The sequence below is a fragment of the Mycteria americana genome, chromosome 3 (assembly GCF_035582795.1).
Source record: "Mycteria americana isolate JAX WOST 10 ecotype Jacksonville Zoo and Gardens chromosome 3, USCA_MyAme_1.0, whole genome shotgun sequence".
NCBI lineage: Eukaryota > Metazoa > Chordata > Aves > Ciconiiformes > Ciconiidae > Mycteria > Mycteria americana.
This window is the reverse complement of record NC_134367.1, coordinates 128,645,291-128,671,591: the sequence shown is the minus strand read 5'-3', so window position 1 is coordinate 128,671,591 and position 26,301 is coordinate 128,645,291. Positions and strand designations below refer to the sequence as shown.

The 26,301-nt window shown below is 40.6% G+C and overlaps 1 protein-coding gene across 2 annotated transcripts; it reads left to right on the top strand.

Annotated features, from left to right (window-relative positions):
* The first annotated feature begins 561 nt into the window (after positions 1-561).
* PAPOLG (poly(A) polymerase gamma) lies at positions 562-26,301 on the top strand. 2 transcript variants are annotated; one of them, XM_075496971.1, is made up of 22 exons: positions 562-648; positions 4,008-4,166; positions 4,241-4,307; positions 4,964-5,045; positions 5,129-5,238; positions 6,436-6,489; positions 7,638-7,749; positions 8,379-8,468; positions 9,098-9,236; positions 9,388-9,460; positions 9,544-9,664; positions 9,979-10,063; positions 10,461-10,514; positions 12,891-13,010; positions 13,342-13,451; positions 15,800-15,921; positions 16,016-16,185; positions 17,100-17,197; positions 17,274-17,512; positions 18,418-18,489; positions 19,127-19,183; positions 26,125-26,301. In XM_075496971.1, exons 1-22 carry the CDS (start codon positions 632-634, stop codon positions 26,137-26,139), a joined length of 2,166 nt encoding a protein of 721 aa, XP_075353086.1. In that variant the 5' UTR covers positions 562-631; the 3' UTR covers positions 26,140-26,301. The 2 variants fall into 2 exon arrangements, with proteins under 2 accessions (XP_075353086.1, XP_075353085.1); XM_075496970.1 differs by lacking the exon at positions 26,125-26,301 and adding an exon at positions 20,015-21,141.

Below are 26,301 nucleotides of genomic sequence, written 5' to 3'. Positions count from 1 at the left end.
CGGTGGGGCAGCGGCCGATCGAGGAGAGTTTCCCCCACCTTCCAAGCGGGACGGCGGGTGGCAGAAATGCCGAGGCGCATCTTCGCGATGTCCTGAAGGTAAGACATCCGCTCCCGCGGCCGGGAGCGGGAGGCAGCCTTCCCCTCTCCACACAGCTTCTCCTCAGGGGCGATCCCGCCCCACCCACCCCGCCCCGCCGCCCGCCTAGCCGGAGCCACCGCAGCGTCCCTGCCTCACCTGCCCTACTCCTCCCTCCTGCGAGGAGAAGAGCAGCTTGTGCGTCTCCCGGTTTGGGCAACGGGGAATATCCGCCCCGCTGCGGGTGCGTCCCAGCCCGTTTCGCCACCGGCCTGTCAAGCGAGCGCGGGCCCCGTGAGGAGAGGGGCGGGAGGCGCGGAGGTTCCGCCTTAGCCGCGCGCCGCCAACAGCCGCCAGGGGGCGCCGGGCGACCGAGGCGGCGAGGGCGCGGCCTCCCCGCTAAGCCCCACCTCGCCGGGTGCGCTCCCCCGCCTCATTGGCCGAGCGCCGCAGTGGCCGTCGGGAAGGAGGCGGTGGCGGCGGGCCGGGTAGAAGGGGCGCGAGCCGTTGGGCGGCAGCTGCGGGCTGGGCTGTGCGCTGCGTTGTGTGGGCCATGAAGGAGACGTGCGGGTGAGGCGGCCCCGGCCCCCTCCTCCTTCCCCCGCGTCTCCCTGAGGGGCTCTTCCCGCCGCAGCCCCCTGAGGGGCCTGGCAGGGCGGGAGGCTGTGGGCCTCGGGGGAGGAGGGGGGGGCGCGAGGTGAGGGGGGAACCCCCCTCCCGTCAGGGAAAACTCTTCTTTAAAATAAATGATAAACCTTTTCCGTGTGAAGGCAGGGAGTGTGGGCACGGGTTAAGGGCTCTGTGGGGTTAGCCCCGGTTGCCGGAGCCTCTGGTTTTGGTGTCGTTTGCGTAAGTTCTATGTGTCTTTGTGTTGTCGCCGTCACCTAGTAACGGTGTGGCTGGCCGCAGGCTGCCGGCGGGGAGGGTTTGCGCTGGTCTCGGGCTGCGTTACCCGGCTTAAACGTGGGGAAAAAGTGGCTTTTTCTGAATGCTGGCGTCAAGAACAAGGTGCTTTAACTTGTCAGCAGGCGTCTGCAGGCTTTTTTTTTTTTTTTTTTAGCACGAGTTTGTGGGATAGGGACAAAAGGCGCAGCTAGTGTTATTTCAGCGAAGGTGACAGGGTTGGGGGTTGTTTGGGTTTGGTTTGGGGTTTTTTTTTGTTTTATTTTGCGTTATCAATTCTGGTGGTTCAGGAGCTGATTTCCAGTCATTCCTTCTCCCAAGCGGTGAGGGTGGAAGAGGCTGGAGTGATAAATCTCAAGGCAAGCTGACCTCCTGAGTCGGAGAAACGCGTTCGCAGGGAACGCTCATGCGCTGCGCTGGTGGCCAAAGGCAGCTCCCTGAGCTGTCACAGTGTTAACTTACCCGTTGTCGCTCAGAGCGTGCAGGAGAAATGGCTTTGCAGCTTTGTGGAGCTATAAATAAGTGACAAAACCTGGAACAAATCAAGTTAACTTCTTGTATAAAACTAGGATCTATCAGAACAGAAAGATGTTGGAGCTGTCCACTGTGGTGGACAAATCGTAGCAAGAGTTGGCAAAATATTAAACTGCAGCGGACTTCTCGTTTAAACAGAAGGCTGATGGATGAATAGGTAGTATCCCATGTATGCTACTGCATCTCTTAAGATCCCTTCTTTGTATATGGCTGGCAGTCTGGTACGCTTGAGGGGGAGAGAAGTAAATTTTTTTTTTTAATTCTAAAAGGGGAACAAATTGTATTGGGCGTAAGTCACTCTTTCAATAAAACTTTCCAAGTGCTATTTTCCTCAACTTTTAAGTTGTGAGATCAAATGTTCAGTAATACGTGCAAGCAACTGAAAAATGTCTATTATTGACTAAAAGAATTTGATGTTAATAACATCTGATATGTTTAATTGATACTGTCCTTTATGTGAGTCTCTAATTACGGTCTCTGTAGAAAGAATGGGGCAATGAAAGGCAGGTGGTGGCCTTCTGTACACTGGAAAGATCTTGAATGCTAGCAAAGTCTAAAACCCATTCTTGTTTCATGCAAACTTTCTGAAGTGCAAGTTGTACAATGCAAGTAATATGTAAAACATGTAGGAAGCTGCTGTTGTAGGTGTTTTGATTTAGATGTAACGCACAGCAATTAAACATAGGCTTTCCTTCTGTATTTGTTATGAAAATGATATCATAAGAAGGAAAATATTTGTTATGAATATTTTTATGTGTGAAGCGGAAGTCGACGATGCCTATAAACAAGGCAAATTAGGTTAAGGCCTAGTTACGCTTGTAAGTAAACAGCCATTCTGACTGAGGAGACTAGTTGATAGGACTACAGTCCTAATATCTCCCCAGCTTTTTGGAAAATACATAGAAGAAAGTTTGGAAAAAGAGCTCATAGAGAGGAGGAGGGGAAAAAAGACCCCTAGATGACTAAAAGCTACATCTGTTGTTGGATAAAGCTACTCTGAGAGAGAGAGAAATCCATCTTCCTTCAATGGAAAAGTCAAGGCAACAATTAGAAATGAGGAGTTGTAATAATCTGTCTTTGGGGGTTTTTTTAATGAAATGTTGAAGCTGTCCTTTGAGCATTTCCTAACTGCATTCCAGCCGAAATGGGTCAGATACCTTCAACAGTTATAAGCATCTCTTGACTAACCCAGCTAATATTTGAAGTTGTCCATATGTGAAGTTAGAAAAATATCCAGTTGGAATAATGGCATAATTAATCCCTTTAGCCTTGGGGTCTGGATATGGACTCTTTGACAAGCATGATGAGTTGTATAGACCTCTTAATGTGTCTCCCCCTTTTGCTACTAGTGCTTCTGTCAAGACCCTTGATCCATTAAGCACAGTTCTTACCTCCTGTCCCACTCCTTTCTCTCGTGGTTTCAGCTGGTAATGCAAAGTAGGGTGTTTCCTCCATTTTTCCCTTTCTAAAGCAAGAGTTCTATGGTGTAAAAAAAAAAAAGCTAATGCTGCCTTTAATTTAATGTTGTCCTGCCGTGTCAGTCCTGTGCTGCTTCTGATTGCAAACAAGTGTAAACACGCAGGGCAAGCGGAGGGTTGGAGGTGAAAATTATGCCTTGCTGTAATTGGAGTCCCAGGGGTAGTAACCTTGTGGGCCTCCAAACCCAGGTGCCTGGTGTCCTGCTCGGCCTAACTGGGCAGTGAGCTAGCTAAGCCAGATTTGAGCACCCTCTACAAACAGAGCTTAGTGCTGCTTTGTACGCTGACATACATCTCTTGGATTTAGATAAAACGGATGCATGTACAGCTAAGCCTCCGAACTATAAAAATTGAACGCTGTGTTATGAGCACGAGGCTCTCCTAGCAACATTAGCTGCAGATTGGTTGATGTTTTCATTCATACTCTTCCATAAACAAAACCAAGATAATACTGAATTTACCGCATCAACTCTGTTTTAACGGACCACTTCATTATATGTCCTTCCTCTACAATCAAGTATAATGCCCTTCCAGAATCACTAGAAGCACAGCAAATACATTTAACTAAAATAAGCCAGTGTTAAATTGTCTTGTTTAACGTTAGCAGGAAGCTGATGGGAATATCCTTAAATCAAAACTGATATGAAACGGAAATATGTCTAAAACTTCTGCTGTATGTAGTGTCACCCTTAGTGGATTTCAAACCTTTTCATTTCCTGGTGATCAGTTCTAACTGTCTAGAGCACTGCAAATAAGTTGTATTAAGATGGTAGCAACTTGGATCTTGTCTTATATGCACAAATGGTTTTAAAAAAAGTAGTTGTGACTTCTAAGTTAGGTCAAATTATCTAAAACTCATAAGCAGGATTTTTTTTCTCATTTATGTGAATGCTGGATAAAAGAGCAGAAGATAAGTTGAAAACCTGTAAGTTCAAGGGTGTTTTCCAGTAAGTTTGTTTTTTTTTTTTTTTTTTTTCTTCTGTGAAGTCTTCAGTATTTTATTTTCTCCCACAGTACTTCTAGGCTGCAGAACCAGCCTCAAAGGCACTATGGAATTACCTCTCCAATTAGCTTGGCTCCTCCTAAGGATATAGATCGCATTCATACTCAGAAGCTAGTTGAAGCAATGAAGCCATTTGGGGTGTTTGAAGATGAGGAAGAACTGAATCACAGGTATAACAAGACTGTAAAATTTGTTGACCTCTTGGGCTTTTTTAGGGCAAACTTAATGTGAGTTTTCTTTACAGACTGGTTGTTCTTGGTAAACTGAATAACTTGGTCAAAGAATGGATTTCGGAGCTTGGCGAGAGCAAGGTAAGGATTTTTTTTATATGTTCTTATCGTAACAGCTGGAGCCTTTTTATTTCTTCTGAAGGCTGTACTACTAGGATTATGCTGAAGTTCAACTTTTAACTTTCTTAAGCATCAAGTAGAGCTATAGTAACAACGATTGAAATAAGGTATAAAAGATACTTCAAATCAAGATCTTGAAGTCTTTGGGGCACTGAATAAATTTGTGAAGTGGCTCTGTCAGTTGACTTGTAGCAGATAACAAAGATGAAACAACTTATTGTGGGGTGAGATAGATGGTAAATGGGCACTAATCTTGCCCCAAACAGCCTACAGCACTCAGTCTAGTTTGAAATTATTACACGAGGCTTTGCCTTTTGTATAGCTCCTAGATTGTGTTAATTTATGTGTCTCTGCTGCAGGGGAGACTAATAATAGGTCTTAATTTGTGTAAATTAATGAAAGGACTGCTACATTACTAATCCTTTTTTTTTTGAGTTGCAAGTGCTCACTTGAGAAAAAACAGTATCAGTCTATTAAGACTAACAACTCAGTACAGGAGTGAGAAGGCATTGTTTATGGAGGCTGTTGTAGTCTAAATAACTTGTATGGTAGTTGAACTTGCACATGGGTTAATGTGTATCTTGTATTCTAAAGTGAACTCTCTCTTCTACCCACAGAATCTTCCCCGTTCAGCAGTAGCGAATGTTGGTGGCAAAATATTTACATTTGGTTCTTACAGGCTTGGAGTACACACTAAAGGTAGAACTTTAATTGTCTGGTCATAGTTCTAATGTTTGACAGTGACTTCCAACAGTAACAGAAGAAATGGAATCTCTTTGCAGGTGCTGACATCGATGCTGTTTGTGTTGCTCCTAGACATGTGGAAAGATCGGATTTTTTTCAGTCATTCTTTGAAAAACTAAAACATCAGGAGGAAATAAAAAATCTAAGAGTGAGTAAGCTCTTTCCTGGATAGATTGTGCAAATTCTACAATAAGAATATTCATGTTAAAGACTCATATTGGTAGTGAATGTCTTACAAGCCAAAATAAAAAAATGTTTCTGAGCACCTTCTAAAATACTATTTTTATGCAGCATGAAGATGTTGAAGTCATGCTTTTGGTTCCTTTCCCCAATGACTGTACATCACATAAGAATCTTTGTGGTACACTTCTACCCCACCCATGGTTTGGGAATGAGTCAGCTGTATCAAAAAGCAAGGTTGTCCCTAGGAGCCTTGCTTTAGTCATAGATGTAGTAAGGGGCTTGGAAATAAGGTAGTTGCATGCAGGAAGAGGAAGGGGCAGCCTGAAAATGAAGGAAGTTGAATGTGATGTGGAAGGGCTTCTGTCAGTACCTTTGCCATGGAGTTCCTCTGGATGTACTTTAGGACCCCTAATTCATTCATCTCTGGTCATGTTCCTCTCTGGCTACTCAGCCTGCGACTTTGCGGAAGGGATGCGCACTGTCAGCTTTACTTAAAGGTAATAGGAGCTGTGCTGTGAACATACAAAACTGCTTTGTAAAATCACCCTCGGGTGCATGTGTTGTGTACCTTGCATGTAAAACTGCACTCCTGAGAAGTGTTTCCCTTAGTCTAATCTTCCTCGTGCAGACATTTTGAAAGACTTCATATGCATAGCTAATGAGCCTTCATTTAAGATGCCTGTTGCCTGCAAAGCGACTCAGTGGGCTGCTTTACAGTTCTAACAAGTGGTCTACACAATTGAAAACTGTCCCATAAGGTAGCTGATAGCATCTCAGGCATGGTAGAAAATAAAAATACAGGAGACTAGTGCGCACTGTCAAATGTGGACAGAATTCTTTAGATTTCTCTGGATGTTAGCAGGTAGGAAGATAGCTACAGAAACCTCTTAGTTATCTTCCTCACTACCAAGGTAAGTGCCTTACAACCACTGGTACTGATGGCTCTTTGTGCACCGTTTGTTCATTACAATACGTGATCAGCTGTAGTGATAGTACTGTATTAGTACTATACTGCTTGCGGCTTATTAGCAATTCTTTTGATTCAGAAGCAACTCAGTCTTTATGCTGAGTAGTTTAGCAGTGTAAATTCTGTATAATAGTTTAGGAAAAACATTAAAGTAGCAGAAGATGTTTTCTTACCCAGTTATCCTCTCCTTTACAGGCAGTTGAAGATGCATATGTGCCAGTTGTCAAATTTGAGTTTGATGGCATTGAGGTAAGTATTTTGGGGTTTTTTTTTTTTTTTTTGTTCTTTAAGTGAGTACATTTTTCTTCTTGCTTTGGAATACGATACCTTTTCCAGGGACCTGTGACTGTGCTATTTCAGAAGGTTGTTGGTATCCTAAAGTATATTTAGGAAACTGTAATTGAACAGCTGGACCACAACCTATTCCAGGAGAACATATTGTAGTAGAATGGGAGCTTATAGGAAAATAAGCCCCTAGGAAGCCTGGCAGGCATGGGAACATCAGGGACATCTTTTTCTAAACCTGCCAGGGTAGACTACTTGAATAGCATTTATCTCACAAGGATTGCGCAGAGGGGAAGTAGAGGCAGTGTCCTGGCTAACTCTTCTTAGCTCTAAGAAGCTAGCTTTCTACGAAGGGCTGCATATAGTGTAGGTCAATGTATGAATCATGTGAGCAGACTAAATATTTTGTTGCAAATTAAAAATGAAGAGGTTATGAGACAAACAATGGGGAAAACGAAAAGTAGTTGTTTGACTCCTGCCTAGGTTTGTCAGCTGCAGAAATCCTTGTATCTTGAATAGATCTTATACAGTGAATAAAGACCTGTATGCTGTAGTACCTAAGCAAGTTACTGCTTGGTATCACTATCATGAAGACACTTATTCAGTGACCTTTTTGTGGCTTTTATCTAGTACAGACATTCACAGAATCATTTTCTTGCCTCAGACTGTACTAAAAACCAGATACTTCAGGATAGAAAGGGCTTAGTGCATAAAGAAAATGTTTTCTCCTTCGCTGAAGTATAGTTGAAGTGATTGAACTTATGTCTTAATTCTATGATGAATTTTAAGTTGCCTTTTAATAGAAAATCTAAGTTTAGAGTATCTTTTCAACTTAAAAAAAACCCAAAACCTTCCTTTCCCTAGCTTAGAAAGGGGGGATGCAATGAAGGTTTTGTGAATAAAATATGGAACTTCCAGCAATTTTCTTGAGCTTTCTGGCAAATAAATCTCTTGAGAGATGTATCTATAGTCCCATAATTCTAAATACAAATGTTAACCGCTCTTTTTAGCCTTGACTAACTGCCTCCCCCCCCCCCCCCCCCCCCCCCCAGTGTGCTGTTTACAAACAGTGTGGCATTCTAAGTCACAGCTGGCACTTTTTTTCTCTTAAGATTGATCTTGTGTTTGCAAGACTGTCTGTGCAAACTGTTTCTGATAATCTTGATCTCGGAGATGACTCGCGTCTGAGAAGCCTGGATATAAGATGTATACGGAGCTTAAATGGTAAGCATATTTACACATCTTGAAAAAGAAAGTGTTACTAAAATTGGTATAGAATGCACATTACACAACCCAAGTTTCTGTACAAGATGCAGAAACTGATCTCCTGTATACTTGAGATCTGAGGAGGTGGCAAGTGGGCTTAAATTTAGATGTTTCAAGGAGTCGTGTGTTTACACAGGCCTGTATCTCATGTTTCTTTGATCAGGGTGTGTGCATTGTTCCAGTTTGCCACAGAAACTGCTTCAGATGAATAGGTAGAGCACTTGATAGAGAAGAATGTGTGATAGTTCATATTAAAAAAAAAAAAAAAAAATTTTAAATACCTGAACCTAACTTGCTCACAATTTAACACTGGCTGTCGAAAGAAACCTAGCTTTTGGAATCCTTTAGAAAGGACTTATTAAAAATTGTTGGCTCTAGTCTAAACTATAAAAAAAGCTGTTGAGGGCACTAGTTACCTGAAGTGATACTGAATGTTATATATAATCTATAATTTTTAAGGTAATACAAAGCAAGTAATCCAAACTTGTTTTCATAGACTTGAATGTTAAACTGTAAGCTATTGATCCAGTACAGCATAAAACTGATTTGTACCTGTTACTAGGAGCTTCTGTACTTTTTTCTTACAGGCTGCAGAGTTACTGATGAAATACTACATCTAGTGCCAAATAAAGAGAACTTCCGGCTCACGCTCCGTGCGATTAAACTATGGGCAAAAAGTGAGTAATGTGATTGTTCATGATCTTTAAACTTTTCAGAGGCACCTCAGGGTGAAAAAAATAAGACCATTAGAAGTATTTCAGCTTTGGGTAGCTGTTTAAATGACAGTTTTTAAACTAAAACCAGTTTTAGTTTAGATTCAAGGTCTGTTCACGTGGTAGATTTTGTGTGTTTTTAATGGGGGTAGAGTGGGGAGGAGAGGGCAGTGCCTACAAGACAAGGTGCTGCATTGCTTATCAGGAACCTGACTACCAATGATAAAAATGCCAAGTTAAATATAAAAGCTTGCTACATAAGGAATAAGAAAATACCGTTTGCGCTTGTGGCTAGCGCAAGCGCTAGAAGAATAGCAGAACTTTTTTCTTAAGGGAAGTTGGAGTGAAGCAGTAGTTGTAGCAGTGTAGGTAAATTTCAGGGTAGCAGTATTTTGGGAAGTGGAGTGGTAATGATTCTTTTTCTCATCACTGTAAGGACCAACGCTTTTGGCCTCATTGTACTGCAAAAATAACTGACTTTGAGGCTGAAGTGTACTAAGTATTCTATAGATTGTGAAGTTGGTGCTGTAAATTTGAAGGAATGTACTTGGATATTGAAAGACTACAGGGTAACTACAATGTATCCCTTCTAGGACGTGGCATTTACTCCAACATGCTGGGATTTCTTGGTGGGGTTTCCTGGGCAATGCTAGTAGCAAGGACATGTCAACTCTATCCAAATGCTTTGGCTTCTACTCTTGTTAACAAGTTCTTCTTGGTTTTTTCAAAATGGTAAGAGCTGTTGTTTATTTTAATTTGCATAACAAAGTAACACTTCTAGAGCCAGTTCTTTAGATAAGATTTAAATCGATAATGCTCAATCCTACCCTGAATTACATGGCAGAGTTTTAAACACAGTTAGTTACTGGCTTTTCTTATATAGGGAGTGGCCAAATCCTGTATTGCTGAAACAACCTGAAGAGAGCAATCTTAATTTACCAGTGTGGGACCCTAGGGTATGTAGAAATTGAATTTGGAAGCCTTTAAACTTTCTTCTAACCTAAACTGATGCTAAAGTGAGATTGTTTTAATATCACAGGTGAACCCATCAGACCGATACCACGTAATGCCAATCATCACCCCAGCCTACCCACAGCAGAACTCTACATACAACGTGTCTACATCAACGCGAGCGGTAATGATAGAGGAGTTCAAACATGGTAAAGTTCTTTCCATGCTTATTAACTGATTGAAAAGTATAATTCTTGCTATATGAAACCACATTATCTGAATCGGTTATATTCCGCAAGGTGTTCTGCCCTTTAGGTAGAATAGGTCTCTGGGAAGTACGCCTGTTGCAGGCGAGAAGGGACCAGTTTTACAATGAACTGTAGTAGTAGACCTGCATTGTGTCAAGGGAATTCCTGCTTTTTGATCTGTGAATTACTGTTCAAAACCTTTATCTTGTAAAGTTTCTATCATGCTCTGCTAGTCTTAAACAAAATGGTAATAAGGTTTTCAATGTTAATTGTAGGTCTTACAGTTACAAATGAGATTCTCCAAGGAAAATCAGACTGGTCAAAGCTCTTTGAACCACTGAACTTCTTTCAGAAGTACAAGTACGTACGAAATCTGTTGTCTGAACTTAAAACTCACTATGCTAACCAGTAAGTAAATAATTTCAATTTGCAGTCTAGATAGAAGATGGCATTAATGTTTGTTTTTTTCAGAAACTGGAGGTTGTCATATGAATTTTGGTAAGGATAAGTACAGGGAAGATAGAAAAACTGTATGTGTTATGCCGCTGACACTGTTTCTATTAGAAAAAATAAACTATGATATTTAGAATACAGCAGAATGCAATGCTAAAGGATGCAATCGGTTTTTCTTCAGTTAATACTGTGCTGAATACAGGATATAATCTGTCTTGTCTGGAAGTCATATTCTATACACTTAAGGCAGTTTTGGTTTCACTTGAAGATAAAGTCCTGAGCTAGTATATTTCTTTTCTTCTAGACATTATATTGTGCTGACTGCTAGTGCTGTTACTGAAGAACATCACTTAAAGTGGTAAGTCTTGCTTTAAATGCGGGTTCAATGCAGAATTGAAACTCAATTCAATGTTGCACTTTAATTTTAAACTGCGCAACTAGGCATGGAATACAGTAACAAGTAGACAGTTCAGCAAAATTAAAAGCTTTCTTGTGCATGGAAGTTGACATAAATCTTGGTGTTTAAGAAGTCAACCTAAAGATCGGAGTCATGATGAGAAGGAACAAAGAGGGTTAGTGTGCATGAAGGTCAGATGCTCTGCGTCATCTGGAGAAGCAGATGCAAGGAGTGCTTACCCAACACTACTTCAGTTAGGAAGATGTTCCTTGTTGCAGAGACTGAAGCAAATGGGGATTACATGATGTAATCAGATGTGTAATGGACACTGGAGAGCTACATCTTTTACTGACTTAGAGAAGTGGTCTCCAAACTTTTTTGATTGCACACTCCTATCAGCAAAAAACCCCAATTTTGAACATGTACTTGCAATGTATATCTACTTATTTACGAGTTACACACACATTACTGAAGTTCTAATATTTTCTTCCTGGACCCCAATGGATTGTCTTGTGCACCCCTTGGGGTACACATCCCCCCACTTTGAAGACCACTGTTCTAGAACCTTCAAAGACTTGGTTTCATAACTTTTTTTTTTTAGTGGATGTAATACTTAATTTAGGACTAGATTGCACTCAATGCTAAGTTGCTCGGGTTATGTAGTCAGCCTGTTCCCGAGCCTACTTTTCTCCAGTGAAGTGACACAAGGCTGTTTAATCTGGGTGAAACCTGACAGTCTGTGCAGAGCATCTGAATGCTGATAAATTGTATTGACTAAGTTTTAGTCTAGTAGTGTGCTCAGACATCTTGTGTTTAGTGCTGAAAATGATCACTTCAGCACTCTTGGTAGTGGATAGGTAAATTGTAGGAGAGCTGATCTACTTGGTGAAACTTAATGTGAGAACCACCTCAATTGTAGTTAGAGGAAATGACTGCTTATGACATGATGTTTGTCATTGTCTCAAGGGAGATATGGCAATAATAGCTTGTTTAACCTATGTGAATGTGCTGTGAATCTTGAAATAAGGGGAAATGGTGAGGAATTAAGTTACTGTAATGCGTGTGTCGTTCTTAACTTTGCAATGGTATTCTCTGTTAAGAAATGAGTACTTTGCCTGCTTTGCTCAAGTAAGCAAGCAAAAGAGCTCTGTGTAACAGACCCTTGTTCTGAGGGCACCTTGGTTATACTTCAAAGTTTGGCTTGCGCTTTAAGGCAAATAATTGAATTCTTGTGCTATCTCTAAAAGACAGCTTCCTTAATGTTTAAAAATGGCTCTAACAGGTAGTACCTTTTACCTGAACTTTCTAATAGGTTCACTTGAAAATTGTATTGGCTTGATGTCAGCTTGATGTCAGTCACAGTTACGTATACAACAAGGAGTTATGGGCAGAGGGCTGAGAGCCAAAAAACCTTTCATGTGAAATGTTTTTAAGTGAACAAAGCTTATTGTATCTCACAATAAAAATGAGGAAAGTTCTGGCTCCAGTAAAAGCTGATGTTTTTGCAGTGACGGAAATGGAGGCAAATGGGGCTTAGTTTTGCATCTGGGAAAACTAAAAAGCAGAAGACAAACTTGCTTCAGTTTGTCCGCTACAAGAACAACTTTAGTTCAACTCTTGCATGGATTTGGGAATAGATAGCATGTCTCTGTTGTTCATCAACATACGATACTTTGGAAGAACATACAGATTTCTGACTGCTTTCAAAGTTAGCAGTGTTTTAGGTAAAAGGGTAAAATGCCAGTACTTTATTTAAAGGAAAAGTCTTTGTGGTCATGATTTATTTCTTGGGTAAGTTTCTGATGAGACCGTGACTAGATCATTTGCTTATTAAAGGAACTGTATTTTTCAATTTGGCTAGAAGAGGGTAAACTCTTTTCGGTGATCAATCTGCAGGAAGAATTGCATCTTTACTCAGGTGTAATTGAACAGTTGTGCTTGAGCCTTTTTTAAACTGAGCCTTTTTAAACTGCTCTTCTCCTTGATCTTCGGGGTAAAAAGGAGTTTTGCTGCACTTCAAAATACAGCCAGAGGTGCTGGGATCTGCTTCTTGTTGATATTTTCATCATAGGCTATAGGTTGAAGTGTTGTATCTGAACTGTTAAGAGTACAAGTTAAACTTATCTACCTCCGTCTCTGGAAACTTTAAAGCTCAAATGTCACTGGAATCATCTCAAATTACAGTGTGTGTGATATAAAAGTCTAGAATCTGCTCAGCTGAATGAAACTTGCTACTTTTTGATTTTCGTATTTTCGTATTAGCATTGTATTATAAAAAGGCATATAACTACGTGCTGAATACAGTTAAAATGAGCAAATATCTCTGGTTCTTATTAGGATTGGCCTTGTCGAATCTAAAATTCGTGTGCTGGTTGGAAGCTTGGAGAGGAATGAATTTATAACTATTGCACATGTAAAGCCGCAGTCTTTCCCTGGCAACCAAGATCTCCGTAAACAGTGAGTTTCACTATTTTTTCTGAAATAGTTTAGCCAATGTATTGTAACTTGTTTATACTCATTCACTTCAGCTCACCTGTGAGAGATGTTCAGTTACATACCTACTATTTTGTAGGTACAAGCTCTGACAGGTAAGGTTCTGAGCATGTAAGATCTTTTTAAAGACGGGAGAACTTCAGAGAGAAGTACTTTGAGAACTTAAGTATGGGCTGACTATAATCTTTAACTGCTGTGTACAACTAAACTGTTTTGCTTAATCCCTTCTTGAAAGTACATACTAGCATCCAAACAACTGTGCATAAGTGATAGATTTGTGAATCTGTCTTTTTAGGAGTGGATATGTGTCAATGTGGTTTCTTGGAATCGTATTTAGGAAAGTGGAAAATACAGAAAGTGTTAACATTGACTTAACGTATGTTATACAGTCATTCACAGATACAGGTAAGCCTCTATTTTGCTCTAGTCTTGTAGGGTGTCATTTTTTTATTCTAGTGGCAGTTGCTTCCCAAAGTGAATTGTGCTTCCTTCTGGTATTAGCTATTACATGTTTCTACAGAGAGCAACATACAGAAGATTAGCTTTAAAAACAGGCTATTTTGACATAGCAAGTCCATCTGGAAACAAAAGTGTGTCCTACAATCATATACCATATGTGAAATAACAGTTCTGCAGATCATTGTAAACACACTCACAAAGGAACCGCGTTTCATGAAGCGGACAGTCAGATGTGAAGCCAGGAGATGTCCATTTACTGGGTGTAGCTACACTTGTCACAAACAGTTGTCAGTTGCTGAACTTTGAAAGTGGGCATTAACTGTATCTAAAATAAGTTGTTAATGCCTGTTGACACTATTTTTCCAAAATAACAGTTTGTGCATGATATGATCCCAGAACTTTGAAAGTCAGTGAGTTGTCCCATTGTAATTACATGCGGTCTTGTATGTACACATTCACGTTCATCTTCCGTTACTGCTTTTGATAGATGTAGAAATAAAGTAATATTGCAAGGGTTGTGAGATGATGCTAGAATAAAGGGGCTTGGGGGTGAGGAGTCGTTCACAAGTATAGGTCTTTTCCATAATCTGTTTACTTCTTCCCAAGCTGGCTGCTCTTGTGCCTTTCAGAAGTGCATGTGTGCTGTCAGGCTCAGGCCTAGCTATCGTAATGAAGAACTAACAAGGAACTAAGGTTACTCTTCTGAAGTGACAAGTGTGTCTGGACAAAGAGTTCTAAACAGTGGGCTCCTTTAAATGTTTGTTTGCACTGATGAAGGGTTTATCCATAGTACTAGCATGAGCTGTGTGTTGTCTTGCTCGGGCAACATGAGTAAATGCAGTAAAACCTGAACTTTTTAGCTCATGCTTTGAGATATAAAAAAAGCACAGAAAAAATGCATCAAAACTCTTGTCTATGTTTCCAGCCAGGTGGGGCGACTTCCTCAGACTTGCTCTGTTATCTGTACTCATGCTTGTCTTGTACATTACATCCAGTGGCACTGTGTTTCAGTGTAGTGGCAAATGTAAATTATGTCAACAAGGTTTATGTACTAAGAGGCTAGAACTAATGTTAAATCCTTTAGTTCTATGCACATACTTTATTAGTATAGCTGTGTGGTCTTAGTGAAGCACAGCCTATAGTATGTTTCAGATACAGGATTTGAATCCAGAGAGATTGAACAGAAAAGGTATTCTTGAGAGGTGTGAAATCCTTTGGCAAATGTGGGAGTGACCAGTAGTTATGTGCAAGAAAGCTTTTATCATGTGCCTTGACTTTGAGAGAATGTTTTTAGAGGGCAAAGATTAACTTCAAGTTGATGGGCTCAAGAATATAAGGCTCACTGTTCAGAAGGCTTTTGTTAAGTGAGCTTGATCTCACTTTTACATAAAAACACTATTGAATTTGCTTTGAAGCAACTGTTCATATTGGTGGGAACGTTCATATTTGTGCTTTTATTTCACTTCTATGTCTCCTGTAGAAAGACTTGTAAGCCTTTTTGTTGCCTGTCCTTACTTTGATTCCCGCTCTGTATGTTAGTAAGCTGAATTTCCAGTTATGCTCATGATAGGCCTGTTAGATAAGCTTATCTAAATGTGACTTAATTCTGTAATAACTGCTGTGCTAGTATAGCATTTTAAAGTTGCATAAAAGGCTGTTTGCAGGCAGTTAAGAAAAACCTGTTTAAATTGTAGGGATTCTGATAAGTCAGATGTCCCTAAAATCCACTCTTATGTTCTTGGACAGATAGAATTTTAACATCTAAACTCCTGAGAAGATATATGATGCTACAGAACTGTTACAAAAAACCACAATCACCACTGTAAATATCAAATAAAAAATTAGTCTGAACCTTGAATAAGGTTTGTCTGGTCTCTCATCAGCTGTGCACATTGGGTTGTTTGAGAAGGTCCTCTATATATATTCTCAACCAGAACCCTAATGGGTAAGGAGTGTTATCTCCTTCAGGTTAAAACCAACTTGGATGTGAGCTGCATGATTAGCAAACCACAGCTGTAACTGAGCACATAAATGCATATTTGAACTTAAATAGCTACTATGAATCTGGTCTGTACTGGATGCAAAATGGGCATCTTGGGTCACATTCATCATCTTGAGACTACGTGTGGAGTGCTTGGGTAGCATTTTGTGTTCAGTTAGGCTGGAAACTTCTTGCTCTTCGTTTGGGCTGGACAGACTTAAAGGCTTGTTGTTTCTAAAGAAACTGTATGTAACTTTGACAAATACCTAATGCAAACATCGCCACTAAGCTACAACACTAAATTTCATGCTAGTTTACAGGCAGGCTAACAACCTTAATGTGCTAAAGGAAGGTATGAAGATTGAAGCAGCTCATGTGAAGAGAAAGCATCTCCACTACTTTTTGCCTGCGGAAACCTTACAGAAAAGAAAGAAGGTATAATAAAAACTTGGCTCTTCTGGCAATATTTTTTTTTCTGCTTTAATAATTACTTGAAGACTTCATTTTTTTTTTTTAACTGTTGTTTCAGCAAAGCATGCCAGATATTAGTCAAAATGCTAGTGGACTTCAGTGCAAAAGGACTTCTTCAGATGGAAGCTGTTTGGACAGTTCCAGAGACACGGACTCCAGAACACCATATAATTCCTCTTCATTAAATAAGATATCTAAATTGGACACCTCTACAGCAGAGATAGAAAGGTTAGCACCGTAACCTTAGAGCTGTGAAGAAGCTGTTTTTAACTGACTCACAATGTGAATGAGCTCTAGGATTTCTTCTTTGAATCTATGTGGATCGTAAGCATGTGGAGGGCTCTACTGGCTTCAGGAACAAAGCTGGCATCTCATTTGGGCACATGGGGGGAGACAGGTTAAAGAAATCCTTGAAAAAATTAAAGTACATGAACACGTAGGAATGAAGAAGAACTTAATGCCAGAGAAATTATTTGGTCTTGAATATAAAACCCTTTAGGTTAGTGTGTAACTTGAAGCCGGAGTATTTTATGTGTAGGTAACTGTTCTTTCTAACAAAGTATGAACTTAATGCTGAGCAGTAGTGAGTTCTAATGGAGTGCTGATCTTGATCATGGAAACACTAGAGCTGCTGCTGACTTAGTGGAACAGTATGAGAACTCTGGCAGTAAAAGTGTCGGTCACTTCCTGGGAAGTCTGTTTGTCCATAAGCTACTTCAGCACAGGAGGAACATGTAATCTCAAGAGTAATAGCCCAATACTACCAAATGTGTAATGCCTGCTGTGTTCAGACTGTTTGGTTCTGTAGGAGTAGCGTGCAAAAAAAACCCAAAACCTGGGTGCACATATGAGTAGAGCAGATACATTCATTAAAAGCAGCACAGAGTGCTGGGTATACTAAGCTGGAAAACAGTGCCAGTACATAGAGACTCACTAAAGGAAATGCTTAAGTTTAAAGTCGCGGTCTGAAGTTCAGCAAAATGAAGATCTTGTGCTAGATTGCCTGTGAGTTTGTGTTGTTTAGTAGAGCTGTGACAATGAGCTAAGAAGGTAGATGTTTGCCTTGCATGAACTTTGTGGAAATGAAATATATAGTATTTTACAAACTAGCGTTTTATAACTCTGGTGTCTGACTTTTACAGAAATGCTGTGTATGAGAGGTCTAATGGCGCTAACAATAGAGAGAAGATGGCTCACATAGCTGTGCCTAAGGGACTCTCCATTCCTGTTATTGATCCAAGTATGTATTGAAGTAGTGGGTGGAATGCAGTCTTTAATTTCATGGCCAAACTCTAAAAGCTCAGTGTCTCCTACAGAAATGGACACTACAGTTGCAATAAGAACATTAGGACCTGCGGTTGGTTGCACCGTTCCAGGACATGATACAATTTCTCAACTCAGAGCACGTTTTGTCCAAGGACAACATGAATTCAGTGGGACTCCAGTTACGGATCCGAAGAATGCTGCACCGAAACGCCCTTATTCACCGACATCTAAAGGATCTCATTCACCTACATTGGAAGCATGCCCCAAAAAAGCAATCAATGGAGAAAAGGTAAGGAAGGGGGGCTAGGCCAGGGAGGGTTTGAAGTAGTATTAATTATTGAGGTAGAATGAATGAAATAACTGAGAAGAAACACATATACATGCCAAATGGATTCAGGAATCTAAATTTAAGCATAATAGTTTTACTAGGAAGTAGAGATGAGAAATTGTCTTGGATATAATGTATAGCTATTAAACAACTTCCCCCCCCCCCCCCCCCCCATACCTGGTGCTAGTGCCTGTTTCTGGTCTGGTGGCAGGGTCTCTAAATACGGCTGTACTTAAATATTACTGCATTGACCAATTGCTGAATGAACTGGCTCATTTGGAAGCAGTTCTTAAAACAATTCAGAAAACAATTATCTCAAAATGAAGAGGATATGAATTTTACAAATGTAGAAGTATGAGCTAATCTTGTTCTGGCAGATGATTTTTGAATGCCTGTTGATAGTTTTGCTGCTTTAGAAATCAGCGGCCTACTCAATAGGCTGTCCACTGCTGAAAATGACAGTGTGGAGTTGCTTGTTAAATCTTGGTTTTGTGGAAGCTTTAGATTAATGCTGGATTTGTTTTATTGCTATATAAAAATCTCCTTAAATAGCTGTTCTTGCAGCTTGACCTCTGATTTGAGGCAGAGGCAAAGAAGAACTAGAAAAAACTCAGTTTTGACACTTGTAAAGAATCAACTTGCAGAACTGTTATCTATATTGAATATTTCAAGTACAGATTTCAAGGTTTGGGTAGTAAGACTTTTTGACAGGTTTGAGATTCCTCTGTGGTGATGGTAGTCTTGTCTAAATGTTGTTTTAAGAATGGCCACTAATACATTTAATGTGTTGACTGGAAGCTGTACCCAAATATGAAGGTAACTTTCGTATAGCAATTATTTTGAGTCTTTGTATTCTGTTCTTCTAGTTAACTGGCCAGGATTCAGCTTTTGAAGATGATGGCAATCCAGAAGATGTCAGGGGAAGATCTGCAGAAAACGTAATTTTGAAGTGGTTATTACTCAGTGGATTAACTGAAAAGCTGAATGGACTGGTCTAGTGCCTAGACTACCTCACACAAATACTCTACACATTTAGTGACGTAAACAAAAATATGCTTTTTAGTTTAACTTCTTTCAGTCTTCACTTCCCAAATATTACACCTGTATGACCTATCTTTTAAATGTTACTACTAGATGATTTGGTAGTATCTATCTTCTTGCCATGCCTGGAATCAGATTTTACTTTTTATTTTAAACCACTTGATTCACTGATGTAAACTAAAACTGCTATAAAGACTAAAGCATTTGGCCTCTCAGAAGGAGGATAAAGAGCTCTAGTGTGGCTTGCTACTGAAGCATAAACTCTTGAGGGCACACCCTCAAATCAAGATGTGGTCTTGTGTGTATAGTGAAGGTTGAAATACCTGAAATGCTATATGTGTGCTTATAGGGCTTAAAAAAAAAAAAAAAAACAAAAAAACAAAAAAAAACAAAAAAAACCAAAAACACATGAGGTGGAGGTTGTCAATGCACGTAAGTATTTAGTTTTTAAGTATGCCAGCTGCCAGATCTTGCTGTCTCTCAAGTAATGAATTTGACAATACTACCTAATAAATCCCTTCTGGCTTTTTTTAGGGTGTCCTTGGAGGAAAATCCATGCTGATTCCAGTTATGACCACAACAAGATCACAGGTATTTATTGTGCCTTTGTGTTCATAGGTTAAGCAAAACTAGAATTTTCGTTTTATGTACAATGACTTATGTACTATTAATCCCTGTAAACTTGGTGGTTCTAAGCAGTTGGTAAGCTTTTGCCTATCGTGCTTTCACCAAATTGAATAGCTGATTAATAACTTTCCAGGTTTATTCACAAAAGGGAAGCCAAAGTTTCCAAGTTATTGAACTTGCAAAACCATGTTTCAGTGCACTCACACTGACACGGTTTGTTTCCTGATTTGCTTTTTTCTTAAGCAAAAAGATCTGTACTCCTTGCAGATCCTTCCACAGGGTGATCTGAGCTCTTATTATCTTAAATACTTGTATACTGGTTTCTGTGACAAGACTTGGAAGCTTTGAAGTGTGTAAGTGGCTCTAACTCTTCTGTGTCATGTAAAATGTTGTGAAATTGAGGGTTATAAGACTGGAAGTAATCTGGACAGTAGAGACACTGTCTTCCTGATCCATGGATCTGAGAAGAATGGTAGCTTCCTCTATTAAGCTGTTGAGCAACTTGCAACTTATTTCCCCCCTCAGGAATATAATTATCTCAATTGATGCCAGGAAAGAAGGGGAAAATGTGTGCAAAGGGGGAAAATGCCCTTCCTCTGTACACTGGTTGTAACTAAACAAGTAGTGTGGTGAAAAAAATCCTTCTCTGTAAATACTTGGTTTTAGGCCATACGGTTTTGGAGTATAAAGAATGTTGTTATATTCAGCTAGGAAAGGGTTTATCTGCTGCTACTTCTGAATTAATGAATTTAAAAGTTCCTTTTTTTCTTTGTGGCATCTTTTTGTGTGTTGTAGAGGCTTTCCAGTAAAGAACTACCAGATTCTTCATCTCCTGTTCCAACAAATAGTATTCGTATTATTAAAAGATCCATCAAACTTACCCTTAATGGGTAACCAGAATTTCTTCAGGTAAAGATGATAATCACTGGAGCGGTCCATATATTATCAACATGTATTGTAGTTACTAACAAAGTATGGAAGGTTACTGTTGCCATACTGCAACTGGCCAGTTAAAATCATGGTCTTATTTTACAGTATTGTTAGATGCTTGCTTCCTTTTGAACTCCTTTTTGCATGTTCTTGTAACAGTTATCCTTATTAGTCTTTTTAAAAGTCTTAACTGTCACTAGCTGAAACAGCTTTCAAAAAAGCCACAAAAAATCACCTGTCCTGTGAGTTGGATTCAGAATGTATGTAAACAGGGCTAACTAGTCACTGCAACCACATTCTGGTTTCAAGTGTGTATGAACGTGCTTGTATTCATTTGGGCTTTCCTAGTTCATGTGCATATACTGTTCTTATCTTAAATTATTTTCCCATTTGGCACATGCGCTCCAGTGCATCTGTCACAATGGTGCTCGGCTTCCTCAGCTAGTAGCTTTCCGCTGTCTAGCACAGCTATGCACTACACAAGTATTGCCTCCCATGGAGGCCCATAAATAATTTAAATACTGAAGAAAATGCAGCAGAGGATGCTACCAAGGTATGGAGATGATAGAGATGTCCCATGCCATGTTACCTGATGTTCGTCTTAAGACTGCTCCGGCATGAGACTTGAGGGGTTTTTTTGTTGTCACTGGATAGTAAAGTGAAACTCGGAACACACAGCTGAAGATGTACTTAAACATTGCAACAGCCGAGGCTGTTGTGACACTACTACCCACCTGCAAGCTGCAGTCTTGAAAGCGACTGGCATGCAGAAAGTGGTTTCAGATAAACCCTGAAAGCTGTTCTAAATGGTTACATGAGAACTTGTAGTAGTCTTAAGTCTGGTTCTGTAAACTGATAACACTGCTTACCCAGTTAAGTGCATTAGGGTTTTTTGATGGGTGGGGAGAAATTATCATTATATGAAACAAATGTTATGCTATCTCTCAATTGTAATTTCTTTATAATTTGGTGTTTTTGTAAATGAAGTTGTATGTTTTTTCCAGAGTATTTTTGTATGTACTGTAAAATACTATCTTCTAAAGAGAAATTTCAAATCTTCAGTCTCTTTTTTTTTTTTTAATGCAGATGGGATCTGCTTAAACCTAAACAACTAAACCAAATGTAAGGGGTGGGGGCAGTGCCACAAAGTGTTCTACAAAATGATGATAATATGCTAGAGTAAATTTGAGGACACTAGGAACACTGTTTTCCTGCTTCTAGTATTTCCAGCTTTTGAATTAACACCCTCTGAATAGTGCAGTTTGCAAACTGCGTTGACAGTTAAAGCCCCAGTTGCTATGTGGACGACAGATACCCCTGAATTCTTTTAAAATGAGTTGCTTGACTTAAACAGCAATTCTGAGCTCTGATCACCTTAAGCATCCACCTAAAACCCTAGTGACAAGACCAAAGGGGACTGTAAAGGAGTAAGAGGAGGCACGTATCTTGTAAGGTCTTCATTCTCTAGCGTTCCCCCTACTGCTAGTATTCCAAACTTGTGGAGAAAGCATGACTCTATTTATCACAATATACTTAGGTTTTTTCCTTATTACCTCTGGTTTCCAGCTTGCTTCAAGTGAAATTTATCTCTTAGAAAATTGGCCTTAGTGGGTTTGAGAGGTCTTATTCTTCCTTCTCCCCTCAAAAAAAAAAAAAAAAACCCTAAACTTAGATTGCAAGGCTTAGGTTTAGCCACAGGTTAAAATTAAGAAAGGGAACCCATGTTACTGAAGTGGCTTTTAGCAGAACTACCCTTTGAGTTTATAAAACAGTTACCTCAGTTTTGTGACCTGTGTTAAAACCATGGTATTTAAATATTGTCAAGTCTGTGTACTAGTTACAGTATGTATACAACTTTAGCACTTGTCCAAGTAAAAATCCATCATGAATTTGAAGGAATTAAAGCTGAAGTAGGTGATAAGCTAAACAGCAAAGCAAATATGGAAAGTGAGTGTTTTATAGTAGTCTACAACCCTGTAATATTACCACGCTTTTAAACAAATTCTTCCACTGGAGTATTCCAAGACTGTTAAGGGCTGTTTTGCCCTTAACCTCCATGTCAGCACATGCATTTATGCAACTAGTCTCAAACTAACCTAGCTAATGGATATCAAAGTATAGGCCTTTACACAGATATCTTTTTTTTTTTTTTTACTCTTGCTTTGCAGTTATCTTCTAATTGCTCTTACTTCTTTTTTTTCCCCCCTCACTCTTAGGGTTTTAAGAAGAATGTTTAGGAAGAAATTAGGTTACTAGTTTCTCGGACTTGATCCAGCATAGGTGAGATTACATGCTTTATCTTAACATACCCTGACTCAACGCTTGGCCCAGTGCAGAGTGACATCACTGTTCTGGAGTTTCCCTGGATGTTGCAGAAGTTGGCTACTGCCCCAGGAGTATGCAGATTAGATTTCAGCTGTTTTAAATAAAGTTCAAACTGCTACAATTCAACTTAAATGTTTTCCTTTGTTTATGGAGCAAGTCCTCTGTTAAAATGATTGAAAGGAAAGTTACTCACGCATAAAGACTCAGTGAGGGAGGCTCTTTGATATCTGACTTCCTGCAAACTTTGCTGTTTTCTGTCTGCTTTCTTAGCTGCTTGCTGTATGTGTGGCTTGGAGGTCCAGATGGAAGGGGCGAGGGATGCATGATCAATCTCCTTAAAGAGGAGGAGCTCTGTATTGAAATTGTGTATGGTTAGTAACTTTGAGCAAGAAATTCCACTGCAGGAATTGACGTCTCCTGTGGTTTTACTTGTTAGGTATAAGCAAAGAAACAGTTAATGTGAAGTCACCTACACTTCTGCTGTTGCAATAGATGTCCCTGTAGAAACTGAGAGAGAAAGTAATAGAATACTTAGGTGTTTTTTTCCCCCCCCCTTTGCTTTTTACTCATTAAGGCAAAAAGTATCTTGAAATTGTTAATCTTGACTTTGGGAGGGAGGGGGTTTATTAACACTGCCTTTATGTAATAGTTGGTGACATAAGCTGTTTAGCCTAAAAACCCAAGCAAAAACTCCTAGCTGTATTTTTGCAATTACCTCATTGCACTTCTTCTAAAGAGTCTGGTCCTGGGCAGTATTCCAGTAAATGAAAAGCCGTGGTTGTAGTGTGCTATGTATCTGCGTACGGCCGAAGGGCTGATAACCCCCCTGGTCTGGAGGTACTCCGTGCCCGGTCCCCAAAAGAAATCAAACGGCTGCAGGGGGCACCTTGCTCTGAGCAGTAACCTGCTCCTGTGAAAACAGGCATCTTCTTCTCCCACAGGACCACCCCACTGGGCTGCAGCCTTGTCCTCCCATCTGCCCACTGCAGAGCAGCTGTGGGGGCTGCGTGCCCTTTCCCCGGCGGGGCGAAGGGGAGCTGTGGCCCAGGCTTCCCACGCTGGGGAGGGTTTCCTGCCGTAAGGCCCGTGGCAGGGGCGGGCTGGGGGCCGAGAGCTGCGTGTGCTGTGACGGTGACGGCATGTGACTGCACCGCCACAGTGCTCTGAGGGCGAGCGGCTGGGAAACACCGCCGCAGCCCTGTGCCCCCCGCCGCCCCTGACCGCTGGCCTGGAGGGCTTGGTGGGACCAGCCGCGGCCCCTTGCTTCCTGGCCAGCTCTGCCGTTGCTTTGCCTTTCCTCCAATCCTGCTGGGCCAGGCTGGACTAAGCAGAGCACAGCGGGGTGTTTTCCAGCCCGGAGCTGAGAAGGAGGGGAGCGGGGGGCTGTTGAGCGCTCCTTGCTGACTCCTAGCATGCTGGTGGTCAGCATGGGCTCCCCTTCCCCGTGGCCGAGGGTTTCTTCATCCATCATCTGCCCCTGGGGTGCCAAGCTCTGAGCGCGGCTCAAGGCTCCAGGCTGCTGGACCTTGTGTATTTTTCTGGGGGGATCTTGGCAAAACAGTAGCCTGGGGGCTGACTTTTCTCTTGCTCCAGAAGATACAGCCTGTTGACCTCTCAGCTGTCTGACCTTCAAGAAATTGATAGAAATCAAGAAAATCAAACTGGGACTGCTTGTCCTTGGGCAGTTCCTCTTTGCTGGGAAGGCCCTGACTGAATCATCCTGCTCTCTTTACCCAACCTTGTTTCTTATTTACACCTCATCTCTTTTCATGTCATCTGATCTCAGACTCTTGTCTGTCTTCCCTTCTCTCTGATAACTCACATCTTCTTTTCTTACCCAAATCCATCTTTGCTTCCTCTGCATTTGAACTGGGTGGTACTTTATTCTCTGCTCAGGGAGGGAAAAATCCCCAGAATCCTGAAACCAGAGGAGAAATAACCTACCCTGTTTCAGTTTTAGTGTGTGGCAGCCTGGCAATGCTGCGGGGACCACCCTGCTGACTCTCTGCACTATGTGCAATGGAGAGAAAGCTGAAAATTTTGGCCACTTAAGCGAGGCTGGCAAGCGTGTGTAAGTTCAGGCTTTTCAAAGGTTCAGCACATGCCCAGATATGTGTGTTTTTTCAAAGGAAGAGCAAAAAGTCCAGCAGTGCCACCAGCACAGCCTCTGTGCTAAATTTCATGGCCCTGCTTCTGAAATGTAAAGAAGTTAAACGTTTCTTAATAAAAGTTTTAAGAATTCTTTGAATATAATTAAAGCAGCATATGTTCCCCATGATGATTCTTAGAAATGACTGAGTCATTTTTTGTTCTGTTTTTCCTAAAAATCAGCTGGAGGCGCAGTATACGTAATCATACTCCAAAGAAAAGGCTTTGGGCAAACTTGGGAGTAACTGAAAGTGTGGCCTTAAAATAGGAAGCGTTGACTAGCCATAACCAACGAAGTGCGTTGATGGTAATATGACAAAAATAAAACATAGTACCGACTTGCTACAGCATTAACTAATGCTAGAAAATGCTAGAATGTGTTTTGTCCCTGCAGTTTTAATTCTGCTCTCTTTTTCCTGTGTGGTCGCTTGGGAAGAACAGAAAGTTATCATAAACGCTCCATCCAAGTGCGTGCACACAAAGAAGAAAAGCTGGGGTTTTGCGAATCACTTGACGTATAAGCGCTTGGCTGTGTACCTTCAGCACTGCTTTAGTCTGTCTGTTGCGATTTTTGTCAGATTGTTTTTCCTCTCTTATTTCTTTGATACCTCATTTACATTTTATTATGTACAGCCTTTCCTACTACTTGAGCAGAAGGGCATAAACCTGTCATTGTGAGCAACGCAACAGAGATTTCTAATAACGAAGCTAAAGAAGTAATAGCTATTTCGAGTTACACGTTTTCCGCTCTCCCAAATGAGGCAGGCATTAGACCCTCGGGAAACTGAAAGTTGGTCCTGCTTCTGAATTGTATGTACGAAACCAGAAGTCTTGAAGTATTTCTTGCAAGACTTGTAGCTGGTCATTACATTCACTTCTGGTTTTGTCTAGATGGTATAGCGTACGTTAATTTTCCCCACTCATTTTGAGTGTTTTTACAGGTCTTTACCAATACTGTACCTTTTCTGCTATGTAGGATAACAGCTGTTTAGGTAGAGTCTATAAAGCGACACAGTGTAGGTTTTGTTCAGTGCATTTACAAAAAAAAAAAAAAAATCCCGCCTGCCAAATCATGAACAATAGGAAGATCATGGATACAGTATTTTCTGTATAGGGATTGTTTAATTTAGTTCAGAAAATCAAATGGGACAAAAATATACCTCTGGGAATCGCATTTTGAGGAAAATTACTGTGTTGCAAACAGCTAAGTACTAGCAATGAGAAGGCAAGGGAATCCCCTGTTTCTGTTCCCCTGTTCTCCCACTAAATAAATCACTGGGTTACACGAGATGATAAGTTGCATAAGTACAGAGGTGTTTACTTTTCTGTAACTCGGGGTAAATATTTGGCACATGCCTGTAAAATTATAAATCTGTTTACTAAATTATACTCCTGCTACAGAAATAAGTAATCAACACTGTGTTAATTTTCTCTCCCATTCTTACATGTTGTGACTTCAAGTGGGGAAAATTCAGTAAGGGTAATGTCTCAATTTTCTCCAGGCTGTGCTTATTTAAAGTTGTTTTCAGTTTACCTTTCAGTAACAAGTAAACTGAGACGGATTGGCCAGAAGCCCAGCTATGGAGCTCATAGAGGTTCGTATGTTCAGACTCAAATCTTGTGTGTGTTCAGCCTTAAAGGTCATCCCTGATTTCAGTGGCTGTGATGTCAATGGGGAA

Excerpts from the sequence above, each read along its gene's own strand:
- PAPOLG (XM_075496970.1), top strand. Across the intron at positions 16,186-17,099 it reads TCTACAGCAGAGATAGAAAG|AAATGCTGTGTATGAGAGGT; the intron begins GTTAGCACCGTA and ends TGACTTTTACAG. Across the intron at positions 18,490-19,126 it reads GGGGAAGATCTGCAGAAAAC|GGTGTCCTTGGAGGAAAATC; the intron begins GTAATTTTGAAG and ends GGCTTTTTTTAG.